We start from the raw sequence: 20,766 nt of genomic DNA, 5'->3' as shown, positions 1-20,766 counted from the left end.
ATGGATTCTCAAATTATCACTGTAGTCTAAACATTGATGAAAAACCCTCGGAAAAATCCAATACACTTCAAATCCCAATTTTCACAAGTAAAAATGTAAAAAATATGTGCTGGTGTGACTCTCCTTTTTCCTCCGTGCATAAAACGTCCGAATAAAACGTTTCAACTGACCATTCGTCTCAACTCCACCCACCGGCACCGATTTTCAGTACCGGGTCAACTCTTCCCCACCGAGCAAACGACACTTCAAAAATCATAACAACCGAAGTCCGCCATTTTTTATTACCGCGGTTCTCTCTCCGGTCGCGTTTAGCTTTTCATTTTCATACCGTACGAGGCGTCGTTCACTGTGTGGCTTCTTTTCCGAGTTTATTCCGGACGGAAAACGCAAAATTCGGCCACGATTCGCATCGGTTCGCTTGCGGGAACCGACCAGAAGTGACGATTAGTCGATCGACCGGTGAAAAAAGGTGAAAGTGTTGCGGCCGAAGCCGCAGAAACAACTTGAAATCGGCCCGAGCCCGAGTGTGATTGGATTGATTCGAAAAAGCGGCGAACAACCACGGACAGGATTTTTTCGCGCGGCCTCCTCTTCCGGGCCCAGTGACTGAAGTCGGTGTTTTCTTATCGTTCTTCGTTCTGCTGTTGGACGATCGTGCGAAACGGAGGGACTACTGCTGCTGGTGGCAGGCAGGTCGTGTTATCAGCTCGTGCAAAATTTAGAAGGCGTCAGCAAATTTTGAGGCTTTGAAGCGCGTCACCCGGAAAAATGACCGACGGCAAAGGTTACGCTGTTAATGATCTCGTCTGGTAAGTGCGTGCGGGGTGTGGGAGAAGGGGTTTTAGGTTCTTATGGGAGGGGTAGGGCGATTGGTTACCAGGGAACCACCAGGGCTAGATCATTACGGGGAGGGAATTGCTTTTTCAGCCTGCAAGAAAAAGAAGCGGGAGAAGTAATTTAGGTAAACATAACCTCATTTCTGTTTGTTAGCAACTTTTTTGGTGGATAGATGATTGTTGATTGGATTAATTTCGTAGTTATTTTGGACGAGTATGTATCGTATATATTAAGCCGTTAATGGCACTGAGAAGCCTGCATTGCCTTGCTCTTTTCATGTAATAATTACATTTCAATATTTTGTTTATTTAGTGACAGATGACGTCACAAGTGTTTATTTATTTTGTCCGCTCCCTTAGCTGACTAAGGTTGGATGCTTAATTAACTTGTTGAAGATGTCCGATTCCACATCTGAAGTGATGTCTAATAATTTGTAATATCTGTTTCCTTGATCTAATGAAAAGTTCATACTTACCTTACCGATCAGGGTAAGGCCGGGGTGGCCTCTGCTGTACATAGTAGCCGTCTCCATTCCACTCTGTCCATGGCTGTTTGTCTCCAGTTCCGCAGTTTGCGTAGGGTCCGCAGATCATCCTCCACTTGGTCGACCCACCTAGCTCGCTGCGCTCCACGTCTTCTTGTACCGGTCGGATGACTATCGAGAACCATTTTAATCGGGTTGCTGTCCGACATCCTGATGGCGTGACCCGCCCACCGTAGCCTCCCGATTTTCGCGGTATGGACGATGAGTTGGTTCTCTCAGCAGCTGATGCAGCTCGTGGTTCATTCGCATTCTCCAAGTCCCGTCTTCCGTCTGCACGCCGCCGTAGATGGTACGCAACACCTTCCGTTCGAAAACTCCAAGGGCGCGTTGGTCCTCTGCACGTAGGGTCCATGTTTCGTGCCCATAGAGGACGACCAGTATAATCAGCGTTTTGTAGATAGTTAACATTGTGTTACGGCGAACTTAATTCGATCGTAGAGTTCTGCGGAGTCCAACCGCCTCGATTTCATCACCGTCGATAGAAATTCGGGGTGGCGAGCGCGATGATTCCTCCCTGGAGCCCTTTGTCATCATGTACTTTGTCTTCGCCTGGCTTCGTTCTTTAGTCGGATGTACGTTTCGATGCCCATCGTCTCAAATTTACGAGCAATAATATCAATATCATCGGCGAAACCAAGCAGCTGAACGGACTTCGTGAAAATCGTCCCACTCGTGTTTATCCCCGCTCTCCTAATTACACCCTCTAAAGCAATGTTGAACAACAAGCACGAATGACCATCACCTTGCCGTAACCCTCTGCGAGATTCGAAGGGATTCGAGAGTGTCCCTGATACTCGAACTACGCACATCAGTCTATCCATCGTCGCCTTGATCAATCGAATCAGTTTATCCGGGAATCCGTATTCGTGCATAATCTGCCATAGCTGTTTTCGATCGATTGTATCATACGCCGATTTGAAATCGATGAACAAGTGATGTGTGGGCACGTTGTATTCGCGGCATTTCTGCAACACCTGGCGGATGGCGCCCATCTGGTCCGTTGTAGCGCGTTCACCCAGGAATCCAGCCTGATATTGCCCCACGAACTCTCTTGCAATCGGTGATAGACGGCGGCATAAAATTTGAGAGAGAGAGAGTACCTTGTAGGGTGTCTACTATCTAGAAAAACCTGGAAAACCGGGAATCCTCAGGGAATTTTATTTAATAGGGAAAAACCTGGAATACTCAGGGAATATCTTGAGTAATCAGGGAAATTTTACTCCGATAAAAAAGAAAAAAAAAAATAGGTCGTATGAATAAAAACCTGACAGTAAAAATCCATATATAAATTTCGCTACAATGATTTTTTACCAGAAATTCCGTCAAAATTTCTTTCTATAACTTATTTTGAAATACCCCCTGGAATATCTACCAGGATTTCTTATACAATTCCTTCCGTATTTTTCATACTATTTTTCTTGGTTTTCCTTTTTGAATTTTTCCCGGAAAGGTATACTTCCGGATTGCTTCCAGGTTTCCTGAATTCCAACCGATTTCTCCTCAAGTTTTTCTCGGGGATGCTATTTTACTTTCTTCCCGGTGTTGCTCCCGGAGTTCCTCCAGTGTTTTTCTCAAAGAAATCTTAGCAGGATTTCTACCAGAATTTATCCCGAATTCTCTATAAGAACTTCTGTCGGGATAAATCGTGGATTTTCTTTCGGAATTCCTCATGGAGATTTTACGCGATTCCTTACGGTGTTCCTCTTGGGACTTCCCCAGAAGATCTTCCCAGAATTTCTTTCGGTGTTGGTAAAGAAGTTATTCCTGGGATTTCTACTAAAGTTCCTCCAAGGGTTTCTGAAAAAGTTTGCACGAATTTTCTGCATGAGTTTCTCAAGAGATTTCTTTCATTTTTTTTCCTGTGATATCTTCAAACAATTTGTGGACTTTCTTCGAAAAGTCCTTCCTGGTTTCCTACAGGAATTTCACTTGGGATTTCTCACGGAGTATCTCCTGGAACTTCTCTCGGAAGATTTCTTGCGATGTTGGTCACGAGATGTCTCTCAGAGTTTTTCTGAATTTACCCTACACTTCCTTCTAAGATTTTTTTTTCAGAGTGCCTTCGGGGATTTCCACAGGAGTTATTGCTGATATTTCTCATTGAATTAGTTTCTTGATTTTTTTAGAGCCAGGCTGTTCCTTCTAGTTGTACCGGATTTCTTGCAGTGATCCACTTGTAATTTTTTTACAGATATTCTCTGAATTATTCCCAAAACGCTTCCCGGACTCTTCAAAAATTGTCCGGAGATTCTGGATACCCATTTAGGGATTTCTCCCAAAGTTATTGCAGGGATTCTTCAACGGGTTTTCCTCAGAATGTCTCCTGAGATAAAATCTCGACAGGAACTTCAGGAAAAACCTGAGATAAAATGAGACTTCTCGAAAAAAGTTCTAGGTAATAGTAATCCCGAGAAGAGATATTAAGGACATCCCAGGAGGAATTTTGAAAAACTCATGGAATAACAAGGCTGCCCAGTTCCCGTCCTTAGCTTTAAAGTCGTGCGAGTCCAGCGAATAGTTCATCTTCAAGACCAAAAAGCTCTTCGGCTTCAATCTGTGACATGATTGCTCCCTTTTCTTCTGAGTTCTGACATTATGTAAGTCGAAATAACAGCAAGGTCGCTATGATTGCATCCTAACAACTATTTTGGTCATTGGTCATTATTGGCCAAACTTCGTCTCCCTATGTACTTCTTTTTTTTTTCTCTGAATCGCAACCTCATTTGAAAAAAAAAATACCTTGACGCTTAAAACCACATTCTCGGAAAACATATTTTTCATTTCGGGCTAGTAGTATTCAGGCTGGTGTCGTTCGGGCTTATGACATTCGGGCTAGTGTCAATCGGGCTGGTAATTGTAATTGTAATTTGTTTATTTATTCTTAACGATAACCTGTTGGTGAGTACCTTATATCAGGTCAAGGAAGCAACTGTTATAATAATTTAGTAGGGTAAGAAATCAAGCTTTGAACTAGTCAAATTGTAATCTTAATTTGAACCATTTCGAAATTCATTAAAATGATACACTTTTTGGGCAAATCTTGTCCCAAAAAGTTTGGTAAATGGATTCTCGTAATATAACCTGGTAGAATCGACTTTAAAAGCATTGAATGAAGCGTTTTTTCCATTGAAAATAAGAAATTGAAAAATCACTGCGATTTCACCCATTTCCCCCCAGAGGAAGCACATTTTCGGTGCACTCGTACAGCTCACGCATTGTATCACACGCAATATGTGAATACGTTAATTGAAAGCAAATTCATCGTAGAATCGACTTACCGAATAATATTCCACATTGTTTGTCATAAAATTATCAAATTTACGTAATTATTACTTGGAGAATCTTATCTTGAATTGAACCATTTGTAATCTAGATTTGAACTAGTGAGAGGGGGCGAGCTTCTAGTGTTGGCCAGCAGACTGCGCTAGTGGCTGCTTTGTTTACTCTTGGAAGATGAAAAATTCCAACTTTTGTATCCAAATTTCTGAAGAATTCCGAACATTCTGAGTTGAAATTCCACTGCCTAATGAAACATAGTTATGAGAATTAGCAGATCCATGTGATTTTGGGTTGTTTAGCATGAAATTGGCTGTTGTGGGAATTGCTCGAGCTGCTGCCGCCAGTAGTTCAAATCTAGATTAAAATTGGTTCAAATTATGATTACGATGGTTCAAATTAAGATTAAAATCATTATTGACAAATAATTGAATTTTTCAATGAAATGTGCAAATGTAAACTTTTTACCACTTTACGAAAAGCTAATACCTGTGTCTTTCATATACCTGAGATTTCACCGTAGTAAATTATTTCCATGTGGGTGAAAAAATCAGTCAAAATTCCCGATGCTTCAGAAAACCGCATTTTGGTTCGATTCATGGTTACCTACCCTACATTAGGAGGAAATTGGCTAGGCTAGTGTTATAGAATCAATCCTGAAAACAGCTACGGACGAAATTCAGCGAGGAAAACAAGAGAAATATCGGTAAAAATCCCGCCATAAACTGTTAGATAGCTATCCCGAAAAACCGCTAAGAAAGACACGGCCACTGTCTTCAGCCTGCGGCGGTACCGATAGAACGAACCCTAACACGGAGTAGCTACGGATAAAAAGCTATTCTCGCGAAAAAAATCATCGCTCGGATCGGGAATCGAACCCTCATCCATCCGGACTCTAACCGCATGGCTACAAGGCTCGACCAATGACATTCTTGAAGAAACTTAGAAAATAGTTTTGAATGGATTTTCGGGAGGAATCCAGCGAGAGTTTCTGGAAGTATATCGGAAAACCTCTGCTAAAAATAACGGGACGTACCCTCAGTGTACCAGTAGCCGCTCGTGTTCCAACAGCCGCTCACTATTGTAGAAAACAAAGTTCCCTGCAAAATTACAATCTTTTTTCCATGGATATTCAAAATATGCGTGCCGAATTCTACACGGATGAAGACAATCATACATGTTTATGCCAATAAACATCATTTTCAAGACGGTGAGCGGCTATTGAAACACGAGCGGCTACTGGTACATTGACGGTACTCGAACAGATATCTCATGAAAGAATCCTGCGGAAATCCAGGAGGAAACACTGGAAGAAATTCCAGGAACCACGCTCAAAATCTTGAAAGAATTTTTTAAGAGTAGGGGAACTTACGTATTTTCGGCAGTTTTGTTCTCTTCATCATGAAAGGTTTTATGAAACCTGTTGAACTCAGAGTTGGCATCAAATACTTCCCAACCAAGCTGAATATGATCAAGTTTCAGGCAATTTGGCCAACATAAACCTCTCATGACGAAGAGAACAAACCTGCCGATGATACCCTAAGTCTAATAAAAACCTAACCGCTAACGGTGCCTGTGGAGTACCAGGGCACCCTCCACAGTATTTTCTTAGAGGGGAATAAAACCCAACTGGTTTGGTTGAAAGTGTAGAGTAAACTAACATTTATTTCCAATTCAAATTCTTAAGCCTACTATGATTGGTGCCGTAACCACCGAGTTGCTTCGATCTCCATCACTCCTCCTCAAGCTCGGTAGTCTGTAGACCAATTCGCTGTCGCATCTTCTCCATCTTCACGCGTGCCAACGGTTTCGTTAAACCATCGGCCACCATCTCCTCGCTAGGGCAATAGCGTACGTTCATCACGCCATCGCTGACCAACTCCTTAATAAAATTGAACCGTGTGTCGATGTGCTTGGTTCGCTTGCTATCTCCGTTCGATTTCAGCATCGCTATACAGCTCTGGTTGTCCTCATGGATGACCACCGGAGCCGGAACTTCTTCGCCTACATCCTTCAGTAGCTTCAGCAACCACATCAGCTCACGGCTGGCTTCGGAAAGTGCCACATATTCAGCTTCGGTCGACGAAAGTGTGACACATGGTTGCTTTCGGGCTGCCCAGCTCACTGATCCTCCGAGACTGAAGACGAAGCCGGTGTTGGATTTCCGGTCTGCTTTGTCACCGGCCCAATCGGCGTCGACGTACGCTTCGAGAGGTCCGGATGACCCCAGTCGCAGGCTCAAAGTTGCTGTTGACTTTAGGTACCGGAGTGTCCGCTTTGCTTCTGTCCAGTCTGCTTCCGTTGGTCGACTTACTTTGCGACCGAGAATTGAAGCACTGATGGCGATGTCCGGCCTCGTGTTTACCGCAATGTACAGAAGAGCGCCCACCAGGCTCTGGAACTCGTCGTTTCTAGGCATGGGCTCCTCCTCCTTCTGCTGTGCATTTGGGTACCCAGGGTCCATCGGTATCGGAGAATGCTTCGCATTTGTCTGTCCAAATCGTTCGGCAACTTTCTCGATATAGGACCTTTGGCTCAGGAAAAACTGTCCATCGGATCGGGTGACTTTGATGCCCAAATAGTGCTTCACATCTCCAAGGCACGTTATGGTGAACTGCCCCGCAAGATGCTTCCGAACTCTTTCGTACTCTGCTTCTGTGTCAGTTACAATCAGCATATCGTCCACATATAGCAATATGAACGACTGCTTCTTCTTCCAGGTTTTCACGAACAGACAGGGATCTGCATCAGACGGAACGTATCCAAGCTGCTTCAAAACATCATATTTTGCCCTTACTGTGTTAAACGGAACAATGACGCAGTGGACCTTATTTTCTCCTGTAAATAGTAAAAAAAAAAATGAGTACCTTGAAAATTATCCAAACAAATCTTCAGCACGCGAAGGGTGCTTCAGCTGTGCTTAGCAGAAGATTTATTGGAGAACAGTTAGACGTGGGATTAATTCAAGAGCCCTGGGTAAATAGTGGAAGGGTAATGGGTTGCTCTTCGCAGAATTGTAGGATCTTGTACGACGAAAGTCAGTCTAATCCAAGAACAGCCATTTTAGTAAGTAGGAGATCAAAATTTGTCCCAATTACTGAGTTTATTACAAGAGACATTGTTGCGATTAAAATGGAGGTCCCAACAATCCAGGGAAAAACTGAGGTATGCATTGCTTCTGCATATTTTCCGGGAGACGCTGATGATGTGCCTCCATCTTTGGTCGTAAGTTTTGTAAATTATTGCAAAAAAAAAAGTAAACGCCCAATTTGTAATAGAATGTGATGCAAATGCCCATCATACCATATGGAGCAGTACAGATATTAATAAAAGAGTTGATGATGTCCTGAATTACATTTCGTCTAATAACATAGACATATGCAATAAAGGGAATTCTGCAACTTTTGTTGATGCTATTCGACAGGAAGTTTTAGATCTTACGCTTTGTAGCTATCTGCTATCAGATAAGATCGCGAACTGGCCTGTTTCTGATAAGGAATCTTTGTCAGATCACAAACATATCAGGTTCGATTATAAAGCCGGATCAAATTTAATTGAAAGCTATAGAAACCCAAAGAAAACTAACTGGAATCACTACAGCTTTTATTTAATGAATATAAAAGTGAGCAGATCTTGTCTGTTTCACAGTTGGAAAATGCCTCTGATTAGATTATTGATAAAATGATTTCATCGTATCATGCTAGCTGCCCAATCCGACAGAGGTCATCCAACAGGGATGTCCCTTGGTGGAATGATAAGCTGGCAGATCTGAGGAAGAAATCTAGACGGTTGTTCAATAGAGCAAAAGTTACACCTGATTGGGTTCAGTATAAACAAGCCCTTACAGAATACAACAGAGAATTAAGACTAGCCAAACGGAAGGCCTGGAGACGGGTATGTGAAGACATCAATAACGCTCCTACGGCTGCAAGGCTGCATAAAGTCCTTTCGAAAGACCATTCAAATGGTCTTGGAAGTCTTAAAAAAGAAGACTTACTGTTGATTCTTCTGAAACACTGGAAGTGATGATGAGAACTTACTTCCCAGGGTCGATTCCTTATTTGGATGAAGAACAGGACTCAGATAAGGCAAGATATGCGTGGTCGACCAATGCCTATCATAAAGCTTGTGAAATCTTCACACCGTCGAGGGTCGAATGGGAATTGAGTTCCTTTCAACCTATCAAATCTGCCGGGAAAGATGGAATTTGACCAGCTTTACTTCAACATGAAAGGCAACAAGAAGCGATTTGTCCGCTCTTAACCGAAATATTCAGAGCCAGTATTAGTTTAGCTTACATACTTAAGGCGTGGCGTAAGGTTCGTGTTGTGTTTATCCCTGGCAAACGGGACAAAACAACCCCAAAAGCCTTCAGGTTCAGACCCATAAGCCTTTCTTGTGTTCTGTTAAAGACCATGGAGAAAATAGTGGATGACTTTGTCAAGTCTACCAGCTTAGTAGAAATGCCTCTAAACAAATTTCAATTTGCTTATCAAACAGGCAAATCTACCATAACAGCGCTACAGTCGCTAATCAGCAAAACTGAGAAAATCGCTTCAAGCCAAGGAAATAGCCGTGGTTGCTTTTCTCGCAATTGAAGGAGCATTCGATAACGCATCATACAGCTCAATGCGTTCAGCAATGGAACAAGGGGCTTGGATAAATGCATTATTGAATAGATAATATCGATGCTTAGAGATCGAGAGATCTCTTCCGTTCTTGGAGGTGCGCAACTATCAGTAAGATCTGTGAAGGGCTGTCCTCAAGGAGGAGTACTATCGCCCTTATTGTGGTCTTTAGTAGTAGACGAAGTCCTTAAGAAGCTTATCAATCAAGGCTTTGAGGTTATTGGATACGCAGATGATGAGCTATTCTGATACATACGTGGAAAATATGACGACACGATATCTACCCGGCTACAATCTGCGTTGAATGTTACCATCAAATAGTGCCGAGAGGAGGGATTAAACGTAAACGCTTCAAAAACTGTAATTATACCTTTTACTAGAAGGTTAAAAATAAATCTTACTGAACCTTCTTTAGATGGAATTCAAATTCAGTTCTCAGAAGAAGTTAAACATCTTGGGGTAACTTTGGACAAAAGACTGAATTGGAATTCGCATTTAAACAATGTTTCAACCAAAGGTACCAATGCCCTTTGGGTCTGCAGAAAACCCTTAGGAAAAACCTGGGGTCTTAGACCTAACATGATTCACTGGATCTATGCTGCAATAGTCCAGCCTAAGATTACTTATGCTTCACTTGGCCCAAAACAAATGAGGTAACCTCCCAAAAGAAGCTAAGTAAGCTACAGACTTGCTTGTACATATTTCTATGATAGGAGCAATGAAAATCACTCCATCAGTTGCTTTGAATGCCCTTCTCAATATACTGCCATTGCAGTATGTATGTATATATATTGAGATTCGAAACTGGGGAGAAACTGTACGTAGTAGCAGGACCGTCAAACTGACTTCGCAGAATCAACACTGAATAACCTAAATGTGGCAGGATTAAAAAGTTTAATTTGAAAGTAGGTAGTTTTCTAAGTGGGCCGCTTTAAATAAAGAATGAAACCACACAATAGAAGCTCTATATTTTTATTTATCTTTTCTTTTCAGGGCCAAGATGAAAGGCTTCTCGCCCTGGCCAGGCCGTATCTCGGAGCCCCCGGCAGAGCTTCGACGAGTCACCGTCAAGAAAAACATTCCCGTTCAATGTATTTTCTTCTTTGGATCTAACAACTAGTAAGTATCCCCTGTTGCAGGTCCCTCTGTAGTGTAGAATATAGCAATGCTTCAGTAGTTAGCCTCGAAAAACCTTACAACAGCAAATTAAAGCCATACACTAAAACGATCGTTTTCCAAATGCTTGCCCACAGTGCGTGGATCGAAGAGACACAAATCAAGTCATACCACGAGTTCAAAGAGCAACTGATCGCCTCGTGTAAATCGGCCGCCTTGAAGGAGGCCGTCCAGCAGATTGAAGAGTTTATTGCCGCTCCGGAAAAGTTCCAGCATCTGTTCGCCTCGGAGCAGGACAACCGTCCCGATCCGGACGTGGAGTTCAACAAACTGCGCGAAGGAGCCAACGACAGCGGCAGCGAGGAAACAACCGTGAACAACACATCGACCCCGGCAGCACTGGAGACGGTCAAATCGACGCCGGCCAAGAAATCCGCAGCGAAAAAGAAAGTACGTGCTTCACTGCCCATCAAGTTCAATGTCGATAAGGTTGTTTGCCCGATTTGTTGTGTTTTGTCTTCCGGATATACAGGGTTTCGATTGCTATCTGAATTTGGTGTGAAATTTATAACAAAATCAGCAATCAAATGATATTTATTGAAATAGACTATCTTTGAAAACCAATCCAGCTCCGGGTATTGCATTTTATGTAACCGGAAAATGATTCATTCCGGAAAATAGTTAATTCGTATGCATACATAGTTTTCCGGCGATCGTTATACAACCAATTCTGCTAATCTAGAATCGACACCCTGTTATCTTTGTAATTTATAAGCCCACATACTAACCGTAGATTTGATTGATAATTCCACCAGGCTGCTTCGACAACCAAAGCCCGTGCGATAGGGAACAAAGCGAAAGCGGCGGCGTCCTTGGATGATACCTCTTCGCCCAAACGCAAGCGAAAAATCCTCAACGACACCGCCGGCGATCTGGATCTGGACACCTTCTCCCCGGTGCGTCGCAACGTACCTGTTTCGCATCTGTTGAACCGACCGGTAACGGTGGCCCGGCCGGCAACGCCAGAAATCGACATGTCCAGCGTTTCGAACGCGCTCCAGTCACGCAACATCCAGGCCTCGAATCTGAAGTTCGGCTTCCTCGGGCTCGGCATCATGGGCTGCGGAATGGTCAAGAATCTACTGAACTCGGGCCACTCGGTAGTGGTTTGGAACCGAACGGCCACCAAGTGCCGAAAGTTCCAGGAGGCCGGCGCCGAAGTCGCCGACACCCCATCGGACGTGATCGAAATGACGGATGTGACGTTCTCGTGCGTTGCCGATCCCCAGGTTGCCAAAGAGGTGAGTTCCGGGGGGTTGATTTCGCAATCCTCAAAAACAGACTTAACAAACGCAACGGTTTAACACAACACTTTTCCCCATCCTTTTCCAGTTGGTATTCGGAAATTGCGGTGTCATGTCGGCCAATCTGGTCGGCAAGGGATACGTCGAGATGACCGGAGTCGATCCGGAAACGTCACAGGACATTGCAGAGCAAATTATCGCCAAAGGTGGGCGATATCTGGAAGCACAAGTAAGATTCGGCCTATACGTCTCAGTTTTAAAAACCATCGGTGCTAATCAACCCTACATTTCCATCTCAACAGATTCAAGGATCCAAGAACCAAGCGGAGGAAGGCACACTGATCATTCTGGCCGCCGGCGAGCGGTTGCTGTTCGAGGAGTGCCAAACCTGCTTCGAGGCCATCTCGCGCAACTCGTTCTACATGGGCGACGTGGGCAATGCCACCAAGATGAATCTGGTCCTGCAGATGATTTCCGGCGTGATGCTTGCCGGACTGGCCGAAGGGCTTGCGTTGGGTAAGATGGGCAGATGGAAGGGGGGTTTTTCGGAAGTTATCATTTAGGTATGTTTTTTTTTCGCTTTGAACATTTCAGCTGATCGAGCGGGACTTCAACAGAAGGACGTCCTAGAAGTGCTGGAACTGACAAGCATGTCGTCAGAAATGGTTATGCAGAAGGGAAATGGTAAGTACTTTATTTAGCAATCGGCCTATTCTAAAATAGCTATCATATGGATTATAATCTACGGTCATAGATTATAATCTACCATTGGTAAGGTATAAGGTAGGCTGTAAGGTCTTCGGGGAGTTGCCACTTTCGTCAGTCAGAGAAAATTTCTTTATACACTATTATAGCGTGATGGTGCAAAAATTTCAATACCAAAACATTAAACATACCTATTCCTAGTAAATACCTTAAGCTGCTAGTACACAGGGTCAAATATTTGTCCGAAAAGAAACCAATGCTCAAACATCTTGTTTGACTCGATCAAATTTTCATTAGTGTCAAACTGATGTTGTTTCTTGAGTTCTTTCCTTGTCAAATATTTGACCTTGTGTACTACTGGCCTTACAATTCTGCTGGGGGGAACTGAGAATTCAAACAGCTAGGATAGCGAATGTTCAAACGTGGTTTTCCAGACTCAAGCAGCTTGCTTCAAACTAGAGAGAGCGAAGGTGGCAAACTATCTTCGTCCTTGTCGGTTGAAGCTATTCCTGCAGGTTGTTTCACATAATGCAGTTTCTCATACAAGTTCTCCGTGTAAGTAAGCTGTCTTGACATCAGCGTGTTTCGATAACAGCTTCATCTGGGCGGAAATTGTAGCAAGAATCTTGAAGGTAGCAGATTTGACGACCGGTGCAAAAACTACATCGTAGTCAATTCCATTTTTTTGTTGTGTGAATCCTTGAGCTACAAGTCTTGCTTTATACCACACCACGTTGTCTTGTTCGATCAGTTTCCTTTTAAATATCCACTTGCATCCTATTACTTTTCTTCCGGCAGGAAGCTTCCCCAAATCCCAAATGCGATTCTCCTTTTGAGATTTGAGCTCGTCCACATCTCGCCTCAGGACCAATTGGCTTCTTTAGCGGTGTTGAGATAATTCCATATTCTGAATCTGCATGCGAAACTGAGCCGAAATCCAAATTTTCATGAATTTTGGTGCCCGGGAACCTATTTAAAAATCAATTTGAAGTTTGTATGGGAGCGATTTGTCGAATCACCCCTCGTCGCATTTAGTACTGGGTGGAGCTGTCAAACAGTTACCCAGCTGTCAAAAGGTGATTTCGAAAAATCTCTTTGAAATTGATTTTTACAATAAACCAATAACGCAAATTGTATCAAAATTTTTAGAGATTAATAACCTTCCCAAACACTACACATTCTTAGAACTAATAATATTTGAAAACAACTATCTAATAGTATTAACAAGCAACTCCACCAAACAAAAAGAAAATATAACAATTAATCTAAAAAATATGATAACAGAAGAAATAACAGATATAAATACGACTAATATGAACAATAAAACAATTAAATATATAATCAGTCATTATATTAAGGAACACTACTCAGATTTCAACAAAATTTATACCGATGGATCCAAAACATCAGAAGCCTGTGGAATAGGAATATGGTGTGAAGAAAATAACGAAAAAATAAAATGCCAAGTAAACAAAGCCATGTCTATCATGAACGTAGAACTAATGGCTATTAACATAGCTATAGATGTAATCGAAACAAAAGAGAAAGAAAAATTTGTAATATGTTCAGACTCTAAATCCGCTCTTTCAAGTATAAAAAACGAAAACAGCAAAGACAATTTCATAATTTACAACATAATAAACAAACTTAATAAAACAAACAAAACAATAAAACTACAATGGGTGCCAGGTCACAAGGGAATAACAGGAAATGAAAATGCAGATATCCTATCTAAAGAAGGTTGCACAAGTGAACAAATTATACACACTAGAATCCCACTAAATGATACACTAAACCTAGCAAAAACAGAAGCCCTTCAAGACTGGATACAAGAATACACATCAATATCTACCGAGAAAGGTACGAAACATTACAATCTAATGAAAACACCCACATTCAAACCATGGTTCGAAAAATTAGAACTAAACACACAACAAATAGTAACGATCGGACGACTTAGATCATTCCACACTGCAACAAAAGATAAACTATACATATGGAAACTAATACAAGATGATAAATGTGATCAGTGTGGGGTAAAGGAAGACTCCAACCATATCCTACTCATATGCCCAAAATATGCACATACAAGAGCCAAATACAAAATACTTACATTACACAACAACATAGAAACTTTACTGAGCCAAGCTGCCACTAAAGACTACGAAGATATTTCAGAATTTGTTAAAATTAATCGTAATTTAACCTAGCACAAAAAAACGGTTTTTTACTCTATCTAAACTAATTACAGTAATAACTGACTAAAAAGATCAGTTCCACTATTAATTGCTTGACAAAAAAGATCAATATAGAACGCGACCGATATTAAATACAAGGGTGATGGAGATGCCCTTAACACGCTTCATGATACTTGACAACCCTTGGCAGTATAGACTACATCAGTCTGGCCACCCCTGAGGAGTAGAAGAAGAAGAAGAAGAAATTGATTTTAGGTACCAAAATAAAGTTCTAAAAATCTGAAAAAATCCTAGTGGCTCAGAAAAAGGTGCTCTTTCGTATAAAATCAAAAAATCGATACATTTTTCTTAATTTAAAAACCCAATTACAGCCTCTTTATACGTGACGCGGCTTGTATTGCTGCTTGTAAATGATATTCTGCGATTCAGAGTATCGGGCGGAAGTTTGAAATATGCGCCTTCTGACTGGCCGACTCAGTGGAAAGGTAGAATGAACGACAAAAGCGATCATACAAAAAGATCTACACATCATGGATTCAATTCAGTTGATAGACGATAGTGGATATACAAACCGACGCACCGTACAAACAGACTTGCTGAAATTTGAAGCAAAGTGGCGAATAGAAAGGACAGTTTCGCTCTTGTTTGAAAATAAGCAGTCTGGCGGAAGGACAGACATGCAGGAAATCGAAGCAAACTAGCGAGTGAAAAGGACAGTTCTGCTCTTGTTTGAAAGGAGGACAGACTTGCTGGAAATCGAAGCAAACTGGCGAGTAAAAAGAACAGTTTTGCTCTTGATTTAAAGGCTCCCCCAAACCGACACGACTCTTTTCCAGCGACACGACTTTTTGTCGCTATGTTTTTGTCGCGTAATCGCTGCGCACTGATTTGAAGGGGACCTTCCACACTGCGACGACGTCGTCGCAGGCGACAAGCGACAGTGCAGCGATTTTTGTACTTGTCGCCGGTGTGTCGCGGCGCTGGTCGCTGCATGCACAATTTTCGTCACTGTCGCGGGGCGACTAAGTTTTGTTTGTGACTAGTTTTCGCGTTGGTGTAGATGGTTGATGCGACGCATTTACCTATCGCTGTAGTCGTTGAGAAAAATCGCGGCGATAAAAAATCGTGTCGCTGGGAAAGTCGCCTTGGTTTGGGGGAGCCTTAAATAGAGCAGTTTGGCGGAAGGACATACTTCTGGAAATCGAAGCAAACTGGCGAGTAGAAAAGACAGCCTAGCTGTTGTAGAAAAGAATAAAATTGAAGATTAGAGAGTAGGGGTGAGAGGAAATGCAGTAATATTTAGAGACAGAGAATAGAATGATTGAAGCGAAAAATATACGCCGTTTGATGAGCCGACTCAATGAAAAATTGAAATTAATGACAAAAGCAAACATTCAAAAAGAGCAACGCATTGTGGATTCAATTCAGTTGATAGACGATAGTGGCTACGAACGGACGCATCAAAAGGCAGCAGCAGCAGTGGCATTTACAGTACACAGCAGTCCACCACAGAGAGATTTTGAAGAGGTTCCTCTCTGCGGTCGGTGTTGAGGCTGTCAAGATAAGTCGGTGGTCACGACAGAATCAGGAACTTCTTCGGTGCTGCTGAGCAACTCGATACTGCTATCGCCTGACTTGGACTGCTCCTCCTCCTCCTGAACGAGTGTAGATTCCACTTCTGACCAATCTTCCTCAAATTCGTTTAGGGTTGGTGGTATTTCATCTGGGGTTTCATCCGATGTTTCTGGATATGGATTGTATTCAAACTCCACAACTTCAGGTCATGGGGTGAAAGCTCAGGTAAAATATTATTTCTTGGGCGCCTATTAAAAACACCACCCCCGACGAAGACTGGCGCTTGAGCCTAGCTATTCAGCACTGTAGTTGGAGGAAATGCCAATGCAGAACCCGTAGCTTCCGAGAAGGTAAGCCCAGCTCCCTGGGTTGGTTGGTGTCAGGCCCTGCGAGCCAGCCGTAAAAAAGACTACACCGGAAAATCAACAAGAGAAGAATGCGAACCGATAAGGTACACCGGGGCAAGTTGAAACGGGTGGGGCAAGATGAAACACGAAGTTTGAAACAGATTTCAATACAATTTAGTAATTTATCCTTCGTTAAAAGATTGTTTGAATCAAAAACTATGCGTTATGGCGATCAAACTGTTTATCATCATTAGAAAACATCATGATAACCCGCTGTTTCATCTTGCCCCACCTGTTTCAACTTGCCCCGGTGTACCTTACCGATGGCGACGACCACAGCGACGAAAAGGGACTTGCGATTGGAAGCTCGGTACGTGGAACTGCAAATCTCTCAACTTCATCCGGAGCACCCGCATACTCGCCGATATACTGAAGGACCGCGGGTTCGGAATCGTAGCGCTGCAGGAGGTGTGTTGGACAGGATCTATGGTGCGAACGTTTGGAAGTAATCATACTATCTACCAGAGTTGCGGCAACACACGTGAGCTGGGAACAGCTTTTATAGTGATGGGCGACATGCAGAGGCGCGTGATCGGTTGGTGGCCGATCGACGAAAGAATGTGCAGGTTGAGGATCAAGGGCCGATCCTTCAACATAAGCATAATAAACGTGCACAACTCTCACTCCGGAAGCACTGATGATGACAAAGACGCATTTTACGCGCAGCTCGAACGCGAGTATGACTGCTGCCCAAACCACGACGTCAAGATCATCATAGGGGATCTAAACGCTCGTCGCCTTGATCAATCGTATCAGTTTATCCGGGAATCCGTATTCGTGCATAATCTGCCATAGCTGGTCTCGATCGATTGTATGCATCGATACACCGATTTAAAATCGATGAACAAGTGATGTGTGGGCACGTTGTATTCACGACAATTCTACAACACCTGGCGTATGATGAACATCAGAACCATTGTAGTGCGTTCACCCATGAATCCAGTCTGATATAGCCCTACGAACTCTCTTACAGTCGGTGATAGGCAGCGCTCAGTAGTGTGATCGCGCGATAGTTCCCGTAATCCAACTTGTCGCCCTTTTTGTAGACGGGACACACGATACTTTCCATCCACTTTTCCGGTAATACTTCTTTCTCCAAAATCTTGATAATAACCCATAGTGTAGTGCTTCCACCAGTGCTTCTCCACAGTATTTTAGAAGTACGCTGGTTAGTCGATCTGCTCTAGGGGCTTTGTAAAGCTATTCTACCGCTACGCTGACGCCCCAAAAAAGCTGTTATATCTATCAGTTTTATGATCAGCGAATATGTAAACTGCTTGAGCTTAAGCTTGATTGATCATCCATAGTTACTACGGCAGTATTGCCAGTTTAGCTACACTTACACAAGTCCGCGCAAGTTCATGCGGTATGTCGATATGTGTGGGAAAAGGTGGCAGAGGTTCACGTTTGATGTGTGGATGCCGGCGTAAAGTGGTAGAACTTCTGCCTATGAATCAGAGGCGGTAGCCACTAGACTAGTCTCCATTAGGTCAAAGTCTGCTTTCTGGATTGACAGGGAATCAAACCAGTCACCCTCAGCATGGTCATGCTGATTATCCACACCTTTATCGGGGCCCAGACCACAAAGCCCATAAATAAACTGCTGGCGCCTATGACGATGAATCAAGACAAGCTAACATCTGTTCTTTACTAATGGTCTTCTTACGTTTCTTCTTCCCCCATCCAACAGCAATCATCAAGGGCGAATTCCCGACCCACCAGCCGCTGAAGCACATGCAGAAGGACCTCAAGCTGGCGCTGAACATGGCGGAGGGTCTGGAACAGCCGGTGCCCATCACGGCCGCATCGAACGAGGTGTACAAGCATGCGAAGCGCCTCGGCTACGGTTCTCACGATGCCAGTGCAGTTTATGTGCGAGCGCGGTTTTAACAGCGACTCGGTCGTCCAGCGGAAGACCGTTAACCTCGGCGATGTGAGCTTGAACTATTGCGAGGGGGACAAAAAAAGGGGGGGGGGGGGGACACTAACTACAGACGGTAGAAAGGATTATTTTTAGTAGCTATTTTTTGTTTTCTTTTAGTAGCAAAAACGAATCCCGTTTTAAGAGAGGTTTAACGTGACTTCGCGACGTTTGCTAGTAGTAGTTTATGGTGAATAAGCAAAAATCTGGTAAGTTATATTTTACCTGTTTAACAGTAAGACTACAATTTCGGAAAATAAATTCTCCGGCAAAACATCTTTTTCGGTTTATGTGCATTCCCATGGGAAACAGTCTCTACCCCATTTGGCATAAAAACGGTTCATGCATAAATTGACCATAATATCCAAATTATTACAGGGTATTTACAATCTTGAAAAACTTGAATCAGGGAATTCCATTTCCCATGAAGTCCCCTTTTTGAAAAATTGTCGTTTTTCTAAATGTCCGTTTTAAATCCTACAATAAATTCTGCCAGAATTTCTTCGATACTTTTCGGAAGCTGTATTTCTTCAAAGTTTGACCAGAAATTCTTCTGGTAAAATCCACAGAATTTTTTTCATGGGTTCCCACATTTAAAATTCTAAACGCCTTTTGAAAATAATTTTGATCAAGTTGATTTGAAATTATCACAGACTAAGAAAAATCAGGCAAAGTACAGCTTGAATTACAACCAACTTCGTTATATCAAGCAACTCGAGCTCGTTTGGCATAGTGCCGTTTGGCATAACAATAATCATGCTTCTTCTTTTACATTTGGAGATTGTTCTTCAAAGGTTGTTTTGCCAAATAGGGTAGATTCGTGAAAAATATGTGCTACTTCTCACAACAATATGGAATCAAAAACTTAATTTTTCATCGCAAACAAAAATTGAGCTTAATCGATTTCGATTAGAAATTGCTGGAATGATTTTGGGAACTAAAAATTTGGCACAACTATTGTACTTTGGAGGGGATATGTATTCGGTATTACATAGTTTCGAAAAAGGTCTGTTCATTCCTGCTTCAGAATGATTCGCTCGTTTCAAGTGTGACTGTGTTGCCAGATTTTCAGAATCCAAGCCATAGTAAAAATACATTCGAGTATTCAAATCAAAATGGCCATATCGTTGTGAAAAGAAGTATAAACTCGGCACCTAAAAAATCAAATGGCACACGTGTTATTGTACTATTGTTTTCTCAAAAAAAAATGCAACAAAACGTGAAAATTAAGTGCAAACCTCGATTTCTTTCAGTTCACAAAAGGAAACAAGTCGTCTCTATTGAAACAAAACGAAAAGAAGTAACCTTTTGCCTATATTATAGTTTTACCTTGTAAGTTTTATTAAAAATTAAGATGCACGCAGAAAAAAAAATGCTGAAGGTGGTTCATAATTTCCCGTTCCGTCGTTGATTTATTTCTAATTGATTGATTTAATAACAAAAAAAAACAGATACATTGAGGAGGATTGGATGTATTTCGGAAGGAGAGGGTACTAAACTGAATCGGATCCTGTTGGGATTTGAAATCGTGTATGGAAATAGGGTGTCACTAAAGTGAAAACTGACGGAAAAGCGGTCGTGCGCGCGTTACGCACTGGAAAAACGAACAGCAGATACCTATATTTTATTTTTCTCATAATTTTCGAAAGCTTTTCCAAAAACATCAATACCAGACAGAACATTCAAACAAAATCATAATGGATTTCTATTTTCGTGAAACAAGTGGATCGTAAAAGGAATAAAACGTGTTTAAAACATTCGGTTCAACGGTCTTCTCTTTTGGATTTAGGCGCGGAAACACGCACAAAAATCCATTGATGACAGTCCTCGTGCAAGTCTATGGAGGAAGTACCCCGTTTAGCATAATGAGATACCTTTTTTACTATCGTGTATTTAACACTCAAACAGATACCTACCTACCATGATGTTGGATACATCCACCATCTTCGTCGGTCTCGGCCGATGTTCCCCCAGTTTCTCCGCCGAACGTTTATGGTGCACACGCCTTCTTCAACCATGAGCAGCCAGTGTATTCACGGCGGCCTGCGAAGCCACCGACATATCATTTTTATAGGTTCCCAACGAGAACTATCTACAGCTCAAATCGAAGCACCTTCTTCCAGCATACCTTCCTTATGGTTACACCTGGAGATCAAGCAAACGGAATCACAAATCGATGACGTTCGGATTGATGGAGAGCTTTTCGCCGACATTAGAGGACGTCAGGACCTATCGTGGCGCTAACATCGACTCTG

At 42.5% G+C, this 20,766-nt stretch overlaps 1 protein-coding gene across 2 annotated transcripts; it reads left to right on the top strand.

Annotated features, from left to right (window-relative positions):
* Positions 1–265: 265 nt before the first annotated feature.
* On the top strand, positions 266–20,268 carry LOC109407226 (cytokine-like nuclear factor N-PAC). 2 transcript variants are annotated; one of them, XM_019680220.3, is made up of 8 exons: positions 266–809; positions 10,279–10,404; positions 10,539–10,851; positions 11,217–11,702; positions 11,794–11,934; positions 12,008–12,221; positions 12,300–12,389; positions 18,281–20,268. In XM_019680220.3, exons 1-8 carry the CDS (start codon positions 769–771, stop codon positions 18,478–18,480), a joined length of 1,611 nt encoding a protein of 536 aa, XP_019535765.2. In that variant the 5' UTR covers positions 266–768; the 3' UTR covers positions 18,481–20,268. The 2 variants fall into 2 exon arrangements, with proteins under 2 accessions (XP_019535765.2, XP_029715238.1); XM_029859378.2 differs by having other exon boundaries at positions 10,539–10,890.
* Positions 20,269–20,766: the final 498 nt, after the last annotated feature.

This window comes from Aedes albopictus, chromosome 2, assembly GCF_035046485.1.
Source record: "Aedes albopictus strain Foshan chromosome 2, AalbF5, whole genome shotgun sequence".
In the NCBI taxonomy this organism is placed as follows: domain Eukaryota; kingdom Metazoa; phylum Arthropoda; class Insecta; order Diptera; family Culicidae; genus Aedes; species Aedes albopictus.
The sequence above is the reverse complement of the archived record's forward strand: the minus strand, read 5'-3'. Positions and strand labels throughout refer to the sequence as shown.

Excerpts from the sequence above, each read along its gene's own strand:
- LOC109407226 (XM_029859378.2), top strand. The coding sequence starts at position 769 with ATGACCGACGGCAAAGGTTACGCTGTTAATGATCTCGTCTG. Across the intron at positions 11,703-11,793 it reads ATCCCCAGGTTGCCAAAGAG|TTGGTATTCGGAAATTGCGG; the intron begins GTGAGTTCCGGG and ends ATCCTTTTCCAG. Across the intron at positions 11,935-12,007 it reads GGCGATATCTGGAAGCACAA|ATTCAAGGATCCAAGAACCA; the intron begins GTAAGATTCGGC and ends CCATCTCAACAG.